This window comes from Pteropus medius, unplaced genomic scaffold (genome assembly GCF_902729225.1).
Source record: "Pteropus medius unplaced genomic scaffold, Ma_sr-lr_union100, whole genome shotgun sequence".
Classification (NCBI taxonomy): domain Eukaryota; kingdom Metazoa; phylum Chordata; class Mammalia; order Chiroptera; family Pteropodidae; genus Pteropus; species Pteropus medius.
In genome coordinates, this window is record NW_024348242.1 from 1,803,215 (window position 1) to 1,819,401 (window position 16,187).

A 16,187-nucleotide genomic window follows, 5' to 3' on the forward strand; every position below is an offset into this window, starting at 1 on the left:
ACGTGTGCGTGTGCACGTGTGCGTGTGTGTGCACGTGTGTGCGTGTGTGCGCACATGTGTGTGTGTGTGCGCAGCTGCTGCCACATTTACAGCACGGCCCGTAAATCACCGGACCGGAGCTCGCGGAAGGTAAACAGGCCAAACATGAACAGGTTTGGCTGCTGGGCTACTTTTGCTAGTCCATAATCCCATAAAAGCAGCCAGCGGAGTTTTAACGGATGCTAAACACATAAAAACATCAGCACGTGGGGACCGCAACAGGCCGCCGAGGCTGCGAGAGGCGGTGTCGACGGGGACATGGCGGCTCCCAGAAAATCGCCTTTCTGCTTTCCAGTGCTGCAGTCTCGCCGGCACCGCGAAAATGATAACAACACAAACACATACCCACCGCAGGCGCGCCACATCCTTCATCGACTCCGTGAACGCGACGGCAAATCTGGTGAAGGGGACAGAAGGGATGGAGGCGATTAGCGCAGGATTCAGTTCACGTGACTGCGAACCGGCTCGCGAATTGTGAGAGACAAGGCAAGAAGCCCGATTTAAACTGTGATCATTCCTTATTACTCGTCATTGGCCATTAACTTTAATCTCTGCTCACATCGGAAAAAAATAAAAAGAAGTCTATGCAAGAAAAAAACACACAAAGCTGAAAACTTGCTGTGTTTCTAGTTCCTGCCACATGAGGTCAGAGGCAAAGCCAAAGCCAGGAGCCAAAGAGAAGCCAGGAGCTTGGTCAGCCCACCCACCGACCCGGGGACAGGCCACCCCGGACTCCACCCCCCCGGGGGCCGACTGCGGCCACACGCGCATTCAGGACGTGCAGGATGCGTGTGGGTAATGAGCGTCATGGTCTGCGTGTACTCAGAAGTGGCCGGTTCCAGAGCTCGGGCCATGCCCACATGGGATGGACCAGGCCCACCTCATGGTCCCAGAAAGGAAGAATGTGCTAAAAAAAAAGGCACATTGAGAGGACACGGGAGTCACCTCGAAGTCTCTCCGGTGGCCGTGGCTGGGGCAGTCTGAGCCCAAATCACCAAGACGTGACGGGTCACCCAGAGAGTGAGGCAGAATAAACATCCACGAGTCTGCGTTGACGGGATACGAAGCTGGCTAGGTCAGTGGGGTGGAGGGACGGCTCTCCCTCCCAGTGGAATCCCAGTAAGTGCCGAAAGCAAAGTGGACACTGTGACACCGGCACCGCGGGGGCCATCCCGAGGCAAAGGGCCGGTAACCACGACTCCGCCCAACGGCGGGACCAGACGGGACTGGGGGCTTCTTTCCTCAGGGGTCCCCCGCCTCCCCCGCGGCTCCAAGCCTTCCCTCCCTCCTCCCCGCTTACCGCGCCCCTATTTCAGGGAGAAACGGGAAATTCCCCTGGGGTGTCACAGGGCCGGGCGAGGAGGCCCGGGTCCCGGGTCACAGTGGACCGTGCCTCTGAGCCCACGTGCGCCAGCCAAGCCCACCGGGGACCGCCGTGCCTGTGGCGATGGCACACACTCCCTGCAACCCGCCCGGGGACTAGGGACGCAGACCGGCTGCTTTCCGGAACCGCTTCCCCGGGCAGGGAGCCGACACACGGCGTTCACGAGGGCGGCGCGGACACCGGCCTCTGCGGGAATCTGCAACGATGAGAAACCCAGGAGGCGAACGCGAGCTGCTGGCCCCCGTTCCTGCTCCCTCGTTAACTGAACACCTGGAACTTTCGGACAAGAGCAGGGCATCGAGCGGAGAGGAGCCGCTGAGCCGGGGACAAAGCCAGGCCACGAAGACCATGCTCCGTGCCCCCCGCCCCCCCCACACGCACGGTGTTTACAGGTAAGTGCTCGGGCGCCAGCACCAGGACAACCTCTGGGGGAAGCGAGACCCACGCATCTGGCGGGCATGGCCGTTATCCGCTCGGCCGCAAGGACCTCAGCTCCGTGCCAGTGGGGACAGCGCTCACTGCCACCTGCCAGCCCCGACAGTGCCTGGCACCCAGCGAGCGCGCAGAAACACCGGACTGAATCAACGGGTGAACGCGTGAAGGGACAGTACGCTGGGCCGTTCAGGGTCGGGAAGAAGGACGGGGGGCGGGCGGGAGGGCAGGAAAACGTCCCAGGTGCCCGGAGCTGGTGCTGCGGGGGAGGGAGGACCAGCATCCCAGCCCAGCAGCTGGCTGTGACCGTCCACGCCCAGGTGACCGTCCCCACCATTCCCCCCTGTTCACTCAGGGACCCGAGGCCCCCCAGGAGCCGGGGTACGGCAGGGAAGGGGGGCGCCTGGGTGGGCTGTCGGCACAAAGGGTGAATGTGTCAGGAGCCAGCGGGGCAAAGTGGGGTGACCCCGTCGTTTCCCGCCAGACACTCATCGATTATCCACGGTGGCAGATGACACGTTCTCTCTCGTGGCTCCTCCCTACAGAATCGCGGCCGTTGGCTTTACGCCCACCTAACAGATGACCTTTAAAGAGAGTTTCTAGCCCAAAGACTCCAGAGACCAAAAAAGAACACATTTCTTATGAAAAACACAAACCCGCCCCCTTACTGCCACTTCAGAGCTCACTGACTGACCGCGACACGGGGCTCTGTTTGCCAAAAGCATCTCTTGAAAAGCTGTCGCTCAAAAAACAAGTGACATTATTGATATTCAACCAGTTCCGACCTACAAAACAGCAATTCCCACGATGGAACCAGCCACGTGCCGTACACTCCCTATCCGTGGAATTGTTTCTGGGCATTTCCTGTCACATAAACTCTCTTTGGCCGATGAGCTTGGCAATAGGAAGTTTTTCTAATATGACCTTTTCCCACAAATTTTTACAAATTTCAAATACTCCTTATCTAATTTTGGTATTTCTGATTACCAAGTACTTAATATAATACTCACAAGCCAAAAACCTGATTCTAAAACAAGTTTGAATATTGTACTGTATAGAAAAAAGGTTTAAAATAGAAAAGACAAATGTTCTAAAATACACCTTATAGGGAAAACATAACTATTTACAAGTATTTGATTAAAAATGAAACTCTCATTATAAAGCTGGACAAGTTCAATACTCTAATTTGCCGTATTACGTCAGACAAGGGACCTATGATTCCCCCGACTTTCCTGCTCACCAACCTGAATCAATACCCCTCTGAATAAAAATCGATGTGCGTTTTAATAACGATACAATGAATAATGCTAATGATAATACGATAAGACGAATTCATTCAATATTGTTTCTACCGAGCAGAATTATTTGCCATCCACGAGACAGCACCTTGCGGAATGCATGGTCCAAAGGTGATACATTTTGAGAGTATAGGAATAACAGCAAGAAAACCTATAATGACAGATCACCTTTCAACGGGAGCCCAGCTGTGGTGATAGCTTTGTTTCCTGTCACACACACACACACACACAATGTACTCTATTTTAAAAAGGTTGTATCGACACGTCTGTGTTCGTGGCAATATCCACGCCCACCCTGGGGGCTAGAAGCGTGTAAAGGCGTGTCAGATCATGACAGCAACTGCCAGGCACTGCCAACACGTGGTCTCCAGGCTCAGGAACACGGTCCCCCACGACGAACAGCTGTCCTGCCCCAAGTGCCCACAATAACCCCACTGAGACATGCAGCTGGCAACCCCTCTCACGAGGCGTTTTCATCCAGTTCAGAAACCAGTCAGAGCCACATCAAAAAGATACGATTTGAGAAAAGCTGATGCAACCTAAGTCCCGATCTGTGTGCTAATGACGCTAGGGTCCGTCCGTAGTGGCGGCTCTCAGGAGACAGAATGACCCGTGTCATCTACCGTGCAGAACACCTCAAGAATGTCCATGTACCGCTAACTGAGTGGGAGAATTATTCGACTGCAATCACTTGGTGACGAGGACTATGCGCCAAAACAAAACTGTGCCCAGTGAAAGAAAAACAAAGAACCGAGAGGAGGAAGGGGGCTTCTCTGGGAAGGTGTGAGCCCCCCACATGACTGGCCTCCTCCGTCTCTCTGTTCCCATGGACTTGAGTCCAAAAGGGTCCAGTGTCTAACGCCTCGGAAGGCCCTCAGGTAGTACCTGGCTTCTTGAAGGACGCTGCCCATCAGTTGATTTTTTTCCCCGTCGTTCACGTCTTCATTTAAATCGGTCCCACCGAAGATGATTCCAAAAGGGACTCCGTGGCCTGCGAAAAGGAGGGGAGCAGACTGTAGCCTCGGGAGCGGCCACCGCCCTGGCCCCAGCCCGAAGCTGCGGCAGAGTCCGCAGAGCACGGCCCGGGTCGTGCCGATGGCGTGGTCTCCCCCAGCTCCCCTGAGCGGCAGGCTAGGGGGTCACAGGGATAAGCGTGACACGGGATTGATCGTGCGAGACACCGACCACCGTCGTCAGGACTCTGAATGAACTTGCTCTGTATTTTAACAATGACTCGTGTTGTCGGCCGCCACCTCTCAAAGCCAAGCTCCTCGGGGGTCGGGCACATCTGGACTTGTCGGGGTTCGTGACAGAAAAGGCGCTTTGCAAAACCTGAGTGCCCCCCATGGATCACAATGACGGGCACAGCGCTGTCGAGACGCAGACACCGTGACTGTACCTCCAGGGGACGGGCAGTGCCACCGGAATGGCAGAGTGTGGAGGGCAGGAGAGTGGGGACCCAAGAGATCTGACGTGCTGCCTGTGCAAAGTGAGCGAGGACTGCGATGGGCATGTCCACTCTAAGTGGAGAAGCCTGTACGGATGGGGGCGTGGTCTCTGACGGGGCGTGGGTCTCTGACGGGGCAGCATCGACAAGGCGGGCGCTGGTTGGGTATGGGACATGGTCACTGACGAAGGTCGTGGGTGCATACAGGGGGTGTGGTCACTGACAAGGGTCATGGGTGCAGACAGGGGGCGCAGATGTGGGGTGTGGTCACTGATAGGGCCGTGGGCGCTGATGGCCGGCGTGGGCATGTACTTGCCCTGACTTGGGCACGGGACAACGGGACATCCCATGGGCAGGGATGGGCAAGGGACCCAGCACACCAAGGTCTACTTAAATGACACCGCCATCAGACAAGACTCCCATCAAGGACTTCTAAAGGTCAACTGAAAATTTCAAAACAGGGATGGGGGCCTGCAGAGGGCCCAACGGCCAGCTGTAACTTGAGCTCCCGCTGGGGCTTCTGCCACCCCCACGGAGATTCAATATTTCAGTGAAAAGGGAACTAACTTTTCTTTGCTTAGCCTTGGAGTTGTTTTTGTCGTGCAAATGATCAGATTCTTCCCTTTTTTCCTCTGGTAAGGTGGCCCTCACCTTGGACTTCCACTGCTAAGAATTCAGTGTCTAGACAGCAAGCACAGTCACACAGTCCATGCAGCGAGGCTGCTGGGAACAGCAGGAGACAAACAGCTCACGTGAACACTGCTCAAACCAGCACGTTCGTTAAAGAGGCAAGTGCGCGTGTGTGTGCACACACTCACACAGGGAGAGGGACACAGTCTACTGTCAAGTGGAAAATCAAATGCATGTCGGTTAACACGGTGTGTGTGTGTAAAAAAGGGTAAACCTACATTTCTAGACGCACGCAGCATCCGTGAAAGCACACACGCGCGCACACGCACGCACGCACGCACACACACCTGCCATCCTGCCTCTGGAGAAGGGACCCGGGAGATCTCAGGTCTGAGGTGAGGCAGGAATTGGGTTCGCTCTGTGACGTGTCGTGCTGTTCACACGTTTCTCACGGTACAGCCTTCTCCACATAGACACGGACATAGAGAAGCACACGTCCTGCAGCGTGATCAGATGCGGGGCGCTGAGATGAGGTGACCGATTTTGGCGTGTGGGGCGGGCCTTTGGGGCTGGAGGGGGGCCTGTGGTAGCTGGAATGATGGCCGCCAAGGATGTCTGCGCCTACTTCCGGGAACCTAAGTATATGTTTGGGGGGAAGGGAAATTAAGCTAGAGAGAACCGAGGCCGCTAGTCAGCGGCCCAGGGTAATCACACGGCCCCCACATGGGGACAGGGAGGGCAAGGTGCAGGGCAGCCTGAGGCAGGTGAGGATGCCACCCCCGCTGCTGGCTTTGAAGACGGGATGGAGGGGCACCTCCAGAGGTGGGGACAGTCAGGGGGCGCATTCGCCCCCGGAACCTCCCCGGAGAGATGTGGCCCTGCCCACGCCTGACTCTAGGCCAGCGAGGGCCAGTTTCCTGCCTGACGTCCAGCAGCGTCGGATAAGAGACCTGTGTTCTCTCAGGCCCCCGCGATGTGGCGAACTGTCACGGCAGCGGTAGGGTAGCACTCCAACACCCACTGCCACCAGGGAACCCCTTCCCTGGTAAAAGACGGCCACTGAAGGGGCTAAGGAAACAGCAGAAGTCTTTTCTGGTGACGATGCACAGCGGGAGCGTTAATTTTCTAGGAGCAGGGATTGCTGTTCGATCTCGCTCCCTGTGGTACAGATACCTTAAATACTGTGCGGCTTTGTGTCTGATGGAGTTATGACGGCCGATGTCAGCTGTCAACTTGACTGGGCTCAGTGACGCCCGGGGAGCTGGCCAAACATTAACTGTGCGCGTCTCTGTGAGGGCGTCTCGGCGAGACCAGCGTTTGCACGGGCGGGTGAGTGAAGGCCACCCCGGCCTACACAGGCGGGCCTCGCAGATCCCGCTGGGGGACGGGACAAATGGCAGAGCACGGGCTAACTCGGTCCGTGTGAGCTGAGACGGCCATCGCCTCCTGCCCCAGGACAGTGGGGATCAGCGCCCCTGGTCCTCGGGCCGGACCTGCGCTGTCACCCCTGGTCCCCGGGTCTGGACTCAGACTGAGTTACTCCCCGCCGCTCTCCTGGGTCCCGCCTGCTGATGGCCCACCGTGGACGTCGCGGCCTCCACAGCCCGTGAGGCTATCCCTTAGGCATCTCCTCCTCCACGTCTGTCTGTCCCCCCGGCTGCTTCCCGGGAGACCAGCAGAAAGAGAGCCCCACGCTGGGAACCTGGCGACCTGACCCGATCTCCTTCGCTCAGTCGCCGTGCTCCTTAAACTGGCTGTCGCAGCCTAGCGCCCTCCCCCCCGCCCCCTGTTCACGAGTCAGGGCAGAGGAACCCCTCACAGCTGCCCGTCCTCGACTCTGTGAAAATTCCCATTTTTAACTCCTGAAAACGGTGCTCTGAGCTGGGAAACGCGCACCCAAAACGTTCCGACGACGCTCCTCTGCGTGCTGTGAAAACAGCTTCCACGTCGACCCATGCTCGACGGGCGCTTACGCCAGCTTGGAAAAGGACCAGGGAGAGATACTAGAACCAGACAGCTGCGCCCCGCCCCCTCCTGGGACGGGAGAAACGGGGAGCCGTTCCCAGGACGGTGCTGGCAGCGCCTCCGCGGTCACCCCCGAGGCCCGCCCGGGGCAGGAAGGGCTACCTCGCAGAAGCCGGCCCCCTCGGTAGAGGTGGAGGGCCAGCGCCGCCTCCACGCCCACGGCCTGGATGAAGTCGGCGACGTCCGGCTGGCTGTCGAAGTCAGAGGCGTCTCTCAGGACACACGCATGGCCCGCGGCTTCTAGATGGTCCCTTTATCAAAACAGAAATGGAGAGAGAGAAAGACGGGTGTGGGGACATTGAGTGCGGCCTCAGAGCAAGATGATCTACATCGAGAGGTTCACGACAGGGACACTCTGCGTCGTCCTGTAGAGGCGACTGGCCTACAACACAGGACAGGGCCCGTGGTCAGGGACAATGACCGCCCACCCGCCAGTCGCAGACGCCCGGGACTGTGGCTGGGCCCGAGGCCGGCAGGAGCAAGGGCTGGGTCAGGGAGTGCTGGTGAGCTGGGGACACGGGGCACGCGCTGGCATTTTTCAGTGGCCTCTGCTCAAGCAGACAGCTGTGTCCCTACTGCCTTGATCCCACATCTTCCTCCTGTCCCCTAACTATGGATGACACCCGGAGTTTGTTTTTAAGCGCCTGTCATGCAGTCCGATAAGCCTGTGGGCGCCTCGGGACGCGCGCCCCAGGCCGGCGACTCCACCCCCGTCCCAATGGGGGGCGCCGCTGTGCAGTGTTGACGTCAGCCGCGCTGGGCAACAGTTCAAGAATTTCTGACGCGTAGAAGAAAGAACGCGGGTCTCGGAGTCCAACGCCGCCGGCCCTCGTGTGAACGCTCAGGCGAAGCCTGGGCCCGGGCCTGGAAGGGTCGGCTGGACACGCCGCCAGGCCATGTCCCTTCTGTGGACGAGATGAGAGGGGCGATAGCGACACACCCGCAGGACTCGGCGTCACCTCGATGGCACCTCCGTGGGCGCCGCGTGAGCTGGGGAGGACGTCTACTGCTTTAACGCACTTCGAAGGGGATCCCGGTGCTTCAGGGAAGGCTGTGGCGAAATCGCTCTTCTTAAAAGAACGCAGAGCAGGCAAAGTGACAGGTCAGGGTCTCAGAATCCAACGTCGGCTGAGACCAGACGAACAGCGTTCGCGAAGGCGGGGGTGAGCCCGACAGCAGCCTGGAGAGAAAGCCCCTCTGCCGGCCAGTCCCGTGCTGTCCCGTGAGGAGAACCGAGTCACCGAGCCCCTGAGACGTAGCCGAAGACACACGCGCCAAGTGTAAAATCCACACACGGCACGTCAATTGCTTTCATGCCGATGACATGTCAAATCATTGGGATAGATCGAATTAAAGAGACTACACCGTTAAAAGTAAAGTCATCTGTTTCCTTCTGCTTTGTTTAACGGGACGGACGACTAGAAAATTCTTAGCGGCACATGAGCTCACGTAACGTTCGCGGGGGACAGGCTCGCCCAGGCCCTGCTCAGCTCTGGGCGGTCGGCACCGGGCATGCGTGCTCCTCTCTGGCGCCTGCTCTGCTGATGCTGGGATTTCTATGGAAAGCTTCCGGTTGGAATTCCCCCAACAGTAATCTTTGCTCCTGCAATGCCCACTGGTCGCCCCCCGAACCTTCGAAAGCTCACGGCGGTCTGCTCTGCGCCTTTCCTTTATTTATGAGGCTTCACAGCACAGCTGTCATGGTGATATTCGCTCCTCCAATCCCACGATCTCACATTCCCGTGCTCCCCCTCCCTAAGACCCCAAATGTCCCCACCTGAGTGCCATGCACACACCCCAGACCCAGGGCTGCTCCCACCGGCCGCTGCCACCCCGAACACCCCACCCGTCACACTCCTATCCCTCCCCCGCAGCCATGTGCAGTTCTGGGACTTGGGGTTGCTTTTTCAGAGGCTTGGATCAGTCCTTCCTTCCTGGGCCTGAACGGGGGTGCAGGCAGGGTTGGGAGGGGCTGGCGAGAAACGCCCACCATGGGACGCGGACCCGAGAGCGAGCAGGAGCCCGAGACCCGGGTGTCCACGCCGCCTCGGCTGCGGCACGAAGCCCGCGGCCCGCCCGCCTCTAGACGCTTGACGGGATGAGCCACCGACTTCCCTCCCGGGTCCAGCTCGGTTTCGGTCAGGTTGTCAGCTACTCCAGGCTGAAAAGCTGTGGTACCAGGACAGGCAAGAGGCTTGGTCAGAGCTTCTACTGTCAGTGCACGTAAAATCTGCCTGTTGCGACGAGCTCTTTGTAATGCCACCACAGTCTCTGGCCCCAACCCTTATCGTGCCCCCCAGGCTGGTTCCATCTCTTCCAAGTGACCTGTGTGGCTGTTCGTCCCTGTTTGCTTCCCGGGGTGAAGTGCTAGCGCCTTCTTCAGGCGGCGGCGTGGAGCGTGGAGCTGCCGAGCTGAGCCCTCTCGGCAGCTTAGTGGCTGTGCGTCCGGGCAGGTGGCGGCGTGGTGCCCCCTGGAGATACTGTTGTAAATATCTGCTAAATGACACCTTCAGGGGCAAAAAATGGAACAGCCTCTTCCTGTCCACATAATGTGCAGCCACAGTTTCCCCGGGACCCTCTGAAGAAAAACAGAAAACTCGCGAAGTCTCCTACGGCGGTGACCGCAGGCGGCAGGAGGCCGCTGGCCGGTGGCGGGCGCGTGTGGCGTCTGGTGCGGACCAGGTCCTGTTGTCTCAGGAGCTTCCATCCAAACGAAGACACTTCCACACGCTGCGTCCCGGCGGAGAAGGAACCGTGGCCGCCGCCCCCAGAACAAAGTCCCACTCCGGCGCGCGCCCGCGGGTCAGTTCTGGTGCCGACGTCGGGGGCTCTGATGCGGAAGCCCAGGCCCCTCACCCTTTTCTGATCCGCCGCCCTCCCGGGCACCCCCGTGCTCTCGGGAGCTCTGTAGATAAAACTCCTAGCACCCAGGGGCCCAGGGAGGCCCAGACAGTTTGGTTTAAGAACGGGACGCAAAACCTTTCTGGAAATGGCCAGAGAGTAAGCGTCTTCGTGTCTGTGGGCGGCGGCCCCTGTCGCACTCAGCTCTGCATTGCGGTCAGGAAGGGGGCCCCCTCACTGCCTCTGGTGACCACAGGCAGAAGTTTGTCTGGTCTGGGTTAGAAGATTCTTTCCCGGCGTCTGAGGACGGGTCCTACTTTAGCATAAGAGGAGGCACCCTTTGCAGCGATGGGCATCCCCAGCACGTCCTCATGATGGCAACTGTCAGTACATATATATATTTTTTTGCATCCATCACTTGTGCAATGTATTTCTCCGCCACCCGTAAAAGGAACTTTGATCTCCGGGCTTCTGGCCCTATGTTGTAACTCACCAGAGCTGCAAGTGTTGATTTTATATTGCGAACGACCCAAACCCACTTCCTTCAGGAAGTGTCAAGCGAGGATGTTAGGTCCTTCTGAAAACGGAAAACGTTTACAGCCTCAGGGGAGGAGAGGTGGGTGGGGGCAGAGGGTCCCCCCCGCCCCACCCCGCCATGGACCTCAGTCTGACAGGCAGACCGGCAACCTTCTAGTTGAGCCAGGTGACACAGTGGGGACACTGGCGACTTCATGTGCACGCGAGGGCCATGGAACTGTCCCAGCAAACCACACGCCCTTCGGGCGGGTGAACAGGTCCCGATGGGGACGGGAACGGTTACAGTGCTCAGCGGAAAACTCCAGATGGGAAGTGCCTGACGAGATGTTTAAAGTGCTACTGACGGCCCCAGGCAGAACTCTAAGTGCCCCCACCCCCCCTCACCCCCCACCCCAGCAAACACATGCTGCTCCTGCCGTCTCCGCCCCCAAGGCTGCAAACACTTTCCAGGAGAACCGACAATCCTGGCCCGAGGATAAAGGGCCACACAGACAACGGGGCCTCACTCTCCAGTTATCGATGCCCAGATATTTCCCGCAAAACACCGTCTTCCACTCCATGGCCTGCACCTTCTGAAAGTCTTCGGGACAGCAGAGGCCCGGCTGGCTACACAGACCCCTAGATACCAAGATTTCCCCGTTCTTCCCTCGATAGTTTCTCTCTGTAACGCACAAAGTCATGGGTATCTCCCTCACTGCTGACAAAGTAACATGCACCCCGGAGCCCACAGCCGGGAGGCCCCCCAGCGGCCTGGCACGGGTCAAGACTCAGACTTCGGTCAAGACTCAGCCGTGTCGCAAGCCTACGAGGCAGGTACAGTCAGCCCTGCAAAGTCACTATGTAACCTGGTCTCGGGAGGCGCCTGTCTGGGAAAGCTGACTCCCCCAGGCACAGCCCTCCCGCTGGGCCCACGGCTGGTCTGGCCCTGGAGAAGGGGACCCGTTGCTTTAGCGAGAAATCCCCGCCCCCCAGGCAAACGGGCCGTTTCCACATCACCCCGAAGCTCCCCAAACCCACTCTTCCCCAAATCCATCAGCGGGAGTGCCCCTCTGCTGGGGAGGCGCTGCGCCCCTCAGTCCATGCATCGTCCTCCCGTGAGGAAAGGACATCAGACGCCTCGCTGACCTGCTTTCCCTCCGGAGCCCGGCACCGTCCTCATTCAGTCGCTGAGCCTGTCAATCCCACTCGGCCCTGTGGCGCCCAGAGGCCTGCGTCCTCAGCCTGCGTCCTCGGCCTGCGTCCTCGGCCTGCGTCCTCTGCCTCCGTCCCGAACCAGCCTCCACGCCGCGGCCAGAATGGCCTTTGACTACAGAAGTCGGGTGGCGTTTCGCGGTTTAATTCTGTTCTCGATGCAAATGGAAAGCCCTGGGCGACGTGGGTCCTGCCTGCCTCGCCCGCCGTGGGGCCGACTTCCCCGCGACCCGGTCCGCTGCCGGGCACTGCTGACCTTGGAGCTGGGTCAGTCCTCGTCGCGGGGGCGTCCCGAGCCCTGGAGGGCGTTCAGCAGCACCCCTGGCCTGGATGCCACTGGATGCCACTCCCAGTGTGACAACCAAAAATGTCTCTGGACATCGGCCTATGTCCCCTGCGGGGCAAGCTCGCTCCTTCCTCCTCTGGGCAGCCTCTCGGGCTCTGCTGCCAGGGAGAATCACTGACCTCGAGAATGCCGCACGGCCACGGCCACACGAAGCAGCTCCAGAAGGCACACCCTCCACCCGCCACCCCGTCATCTGCCACCTGTGCCTGAGAAGCCCCTCACCCCCCACGCTGAGCCCTCCCTGCCTCGACAGCGAAGGTCCACAGCGCTAAGAACAGCTCGGGCTTCGCGACGGGCATGCCACGCACCAGGCCGTCTTAAACACTGAAATGTACTAACTCACATCTGAGCCGTGTCGCAAGCCTACGAGGCAGGTACAGTCAGCCCTGCAAAGTCACTGTGTAACCTGGTCTCGATCTTAGGATTCCCGAGCAGGGGCGAGGAGGAAGCTCTGCTCATCAGTTCGCGAGGCCTGAAAGGCCCTCCCCGCCCCAGGCCTGGGCAGCATCACCTGCCCATACGCTCCTGAGCACCCTGCACACTCCAGATGGAGGCGGTCGTCACAACTTAGCATCACGATTTACGTATCGGGTGCCATTACAGCCACAAACTCGAGTGTCCAAGAACGGACCTGTTTCTTCTTTTTGTTTTTAATAAATCCAATCCTGTGTAACTCAGACACCCTCCTCTGCTAGGCTGATGGGGACCCTAAACTTGTTCATTTGGGGGGCTCTCTCCCAGACTACCCCATCCCTTAAGGGTGGCGGGGGTCTCTAGCAGAGACAGTTTGAGAAGATCCCCTAGTTCTTGCTGCTGGCGGGTGACTGGCTCCAGGGTCTCTGTCACCATAGGCAGCTTCCTCCCCGCTCAGGACACCCAGAGTCACTTCTTCCAGGAACCTGAGCTTCCACAGGACAGAGGTGTCTTCCAGCAACTTCTGCTTTTTTTTTTTTTTTGCTCTAGTGAAGGGGACACAAAAGCTGGCTCTGAGTAGAGATCAAAGCACAGAGCACAATCTGTATTCTGCTCATGCACAGCGGGAAACTCAATGTCCCTACGCCCCCGCTTGCTGTCACCTTCTCCGTGGATGTGCCTGCCTGGTTCCCGCCGGGCCCCCAGGGCCTACCAGGACACACGGCGCCCGAGGGCACGGAGAGGGAGTGCACGGGCTTAAGGAGAGCAGCTAACGACACAGTCGTTTTTCTAGTTTCCCTCTGAATCCGGCCAGCGGGAACTGAGGGGCACAAGGGACCACGCTCTGGTGGGTGGGCTATGGGCTTTGGAAGGTGCGGGCTCAGGGGCACACTTCACGGCAGGGGTGAACGCTAAGCCACGCCCACGATCTCTGGTCTCCTGAGCACGCACTGTCCCCGCCGTGGGCACAGGCTCAGCTGCACCTGCCATCTCTCCCTCCTACCCCATTCCTAGCCCTGGTCCCCAAACTCACTGCGGGCCACCCTCCCAGACCTCTGAATGTTGACACCTCAGAGAGCCCTCCGCAGGGCCCGCAGCACTAGTCACTATGGGACTCGGCCTCCTTTCTCTCCCTCCGGCCCACAGCGTCGCCCCCTCTGGGAGGGCTTGATGGTGGCAGAGAGCACAGCGCTGGTCCTTGCCGAGGACGGCCACTGCGTGAGACTTAAAACAACCTCGCAGCCCGAAAACACGCCCGTAAAATCCCTCTGTCGACTTCAGAAAACGACGTATCCTTACTGGTCATTTTCACGTAGGATTTCAGGAGAACTAATATTTTTGAGCAGAAAGGGGCATTACAGGGTTGGGGTGTCCTCAGCGCTCATTTTTAATGGTGAGGAATCAGATCCACAGGGGAAATTGAGAAATTTCCCATAGAATAAGCTCCGGGCACCAGTCAGCTCCCCGCTCCCTGTCGCCGGGGCTGGCATTCCAGAGAGCGGAAGGGAAGGAGTAAACGAGTCAGCGGCTGAAACAGGCCGGGGGCAGAACAAGGTAAGATGATCCCTCAGAAGGATGGGGGCGTTGGGAACAGGAGAGGGCACCGCGGAGGGAGCGGGGGAGGCTCCTTTGACTACCAGGACCCAGGACACGTGTACCAAGCAGACCCAAGGGACAGGGGACAACCCCTCCCCCCCAGCCCCCAGCTTGGAGAGTCCCTTCTCACACCCAAGATTCTGTGCAAATGCCACTTGAGCTGGCAGCCACAGATGCACATGCGCACGAGCTCCCCTCATCCCCATGGCATGTCACTGTACAGATGCACAGATGCCCGCGTTTTCATTGTCTCTCCTGTCCCCGCTGAAAGGTAAGGGTCAGGAAGTCCCTGACTCTTTTTTGTCGCTGTGTCCCAAACCCAGGGCGCTCACAATAAACACAAATCAGCAGTGAGGACAGCCACGCGCATCCCCGCCCACCTGCCGGAGCCGGCCGGCGGCCTGGGGACGCGGGAGGACCTTGCGCCTAGGGGGTTCGGGGTCCCGGCAGGGCTGGGGCAGAGCCTCGCGCCCCTCCCCGAGCCCCTCTCCGCACCTCTCCCCGCGCCCCGCTCCGCGCCCATCCCCGCGCCCCGGTCCGTGCCGCGCCCGCGCTGGCCCCGCGCCCCGCACCCCGCCGGCCCGTCCGTTTGGGCGCGCGGTTCTGGAGACCCGGCGCGGCGGGGAGGCCAGGCCGAGAGCCCGCGCCCACCGCCCCGGCCCCGGCCCCCGCCCCGCCGCGATGCCGGGCGCCGCGCACCTACCGGACGCGCTGGGCCGTGACCGCGTTGCCCGTGTGCGGCCGCAGCACCGCCAGGAACAGGAGCCGCATGCCGCCGCCGTCGCCGCCCGGCCATCGACCGCCCCGCCGCGACCGGGCCCGGGGACAGGGGCGGGACGCAGACGGGGCGGCGGGCGACTGGGCCGGGTCAGTCCCGCCCGCTGCTCCCGAGGCCGCGCCCGCGCCCGCGCCCGCAGGTTCCGGCGCCGAGGGTCCTGGCGCGTGCCGGGGCGGAGGGAGCCGCCGCGCGGGACCCCTCCCACGGGACCGACACCCGGGGTCCCTCGGGTCCCTGCCTTGGGAAGCAGAGGAGACCGCTGGCGGACTCCCGTGGGGCCCGGGGCTGGCCGCGGGTTCGCTCCCAGGGAATCCAGCGTGGCCGTGGGTCTGCTCCCATGGGGACAAGCAGCAGCAGTGATTTCGGGACCCTCTCCCCAGGGACCACGGTGGCCACCGGTCACACATACGCGCGCGCCCACACACGCACTGCAGCCAGCGGTGGCCGCCGGTGGTTCCCATGGGGACCAGGGGTCAGCGGGTGCCCATCCTCCGGGGTCAGCACCAGGGGCGATTGCCGATCCCCCCACAGAAACCGGGGTGGCCAGTGTCACTCCCATGGGGACCAGCAGCGGGGGTTCTGTTACTTCCTGACAAATGAGAGCTCTGGCAGCATCAAGCCACCATTCCCGCAGGGGACCCGCACTAAGCAGCAGCTGCCCCCCATAGATGTGTTGTTACAAGGTAAACTGAGGCACCCTAAAAGTGCCGTTTGAGCAAAATCCATTCCGCTGGGGCAGCACCACCCCGGGAGTGGCACGGAGGCGGGGACAGGGGCGCAGGACAAACTTTGCTACAGAAAGGGCGGGGGCAGAGCAGACATTCCCCATTGGCTGCAGCAGACGCCTACCTGGCTGGAGGGCGTCCACGTTTATTTCCCGGCTCGGCTCCGGGGTGGGCAGGGACCCAGGCTTCGCTCCTCCTACTCCAGCCCCATCGGGTTGGGCCTCGAGTCCCAAGATGGCTTCGAGGTGCTGCGTGACTGCTGGCGCTCCACCCCTCAGCTCATGTTCCAGGCAGCAGGAAGGAAGAGCAAAACCCGCGCCCAAAGTGGTGCTCTTCGTTTTAAGGGCTCCTCCTGGAATGTCACGCAGCCCTTCAGGCCTTTATCTTTTTGGCCACGTGACCGTCTTGTCCACCAAGGCAGCTGAGGTTCCCTTAGCTTGGCACACTGCTGCCCTAAATAGACGAGGGGCCCCAGGGAATAGGATGCAGACTTCTCTCTCTCTC

The 16,187-nt window shown here is 60.0% G+C and overlaps 1 protein-coding gene across 10 annotated transcripts in view; it reads right to left on the bottom strand.

The window, feature by feature from the left end:
- The window catches only part of GLT1D1 (glycosyltransferase 1 domain containing 1), a 73,344-nt gene that overhangs the window by 40,594 nt on the left and 16,563 nt on the right, over positions 1 to 16,187 (bottom strand). For 5 of the 10 annotated variants that reach the window (XM_039879233.1, XM_039879231.1, XM_039879237.1 and 2 more), the window contains exons 3-5: positions 7,358 to 7,506; positions 4,039 to 4,144; positions 385 to 436 (exon numbers count right to left, since the gene is read on the bottom strand). In XM_039879233.1, the coding sequence (XP_039735167.1) occupies positions 385 to 436; positions 4,039 to 4,144; positions 7,358 to 7,506 (307 nt within the window). Of the gene's footprint in view, positions 1 to 384; positions 437 to 4,038; positions 4,145 to 7,357; positions 7,507 to 14,883; positions 14,998 to 16,187 lie in introns of those variants that run through there. The other 5 variants (XM_039879235.1, XM_039879230.1, XM_039879234.1 and 2 more) reach the window with 2 other exon arrangements.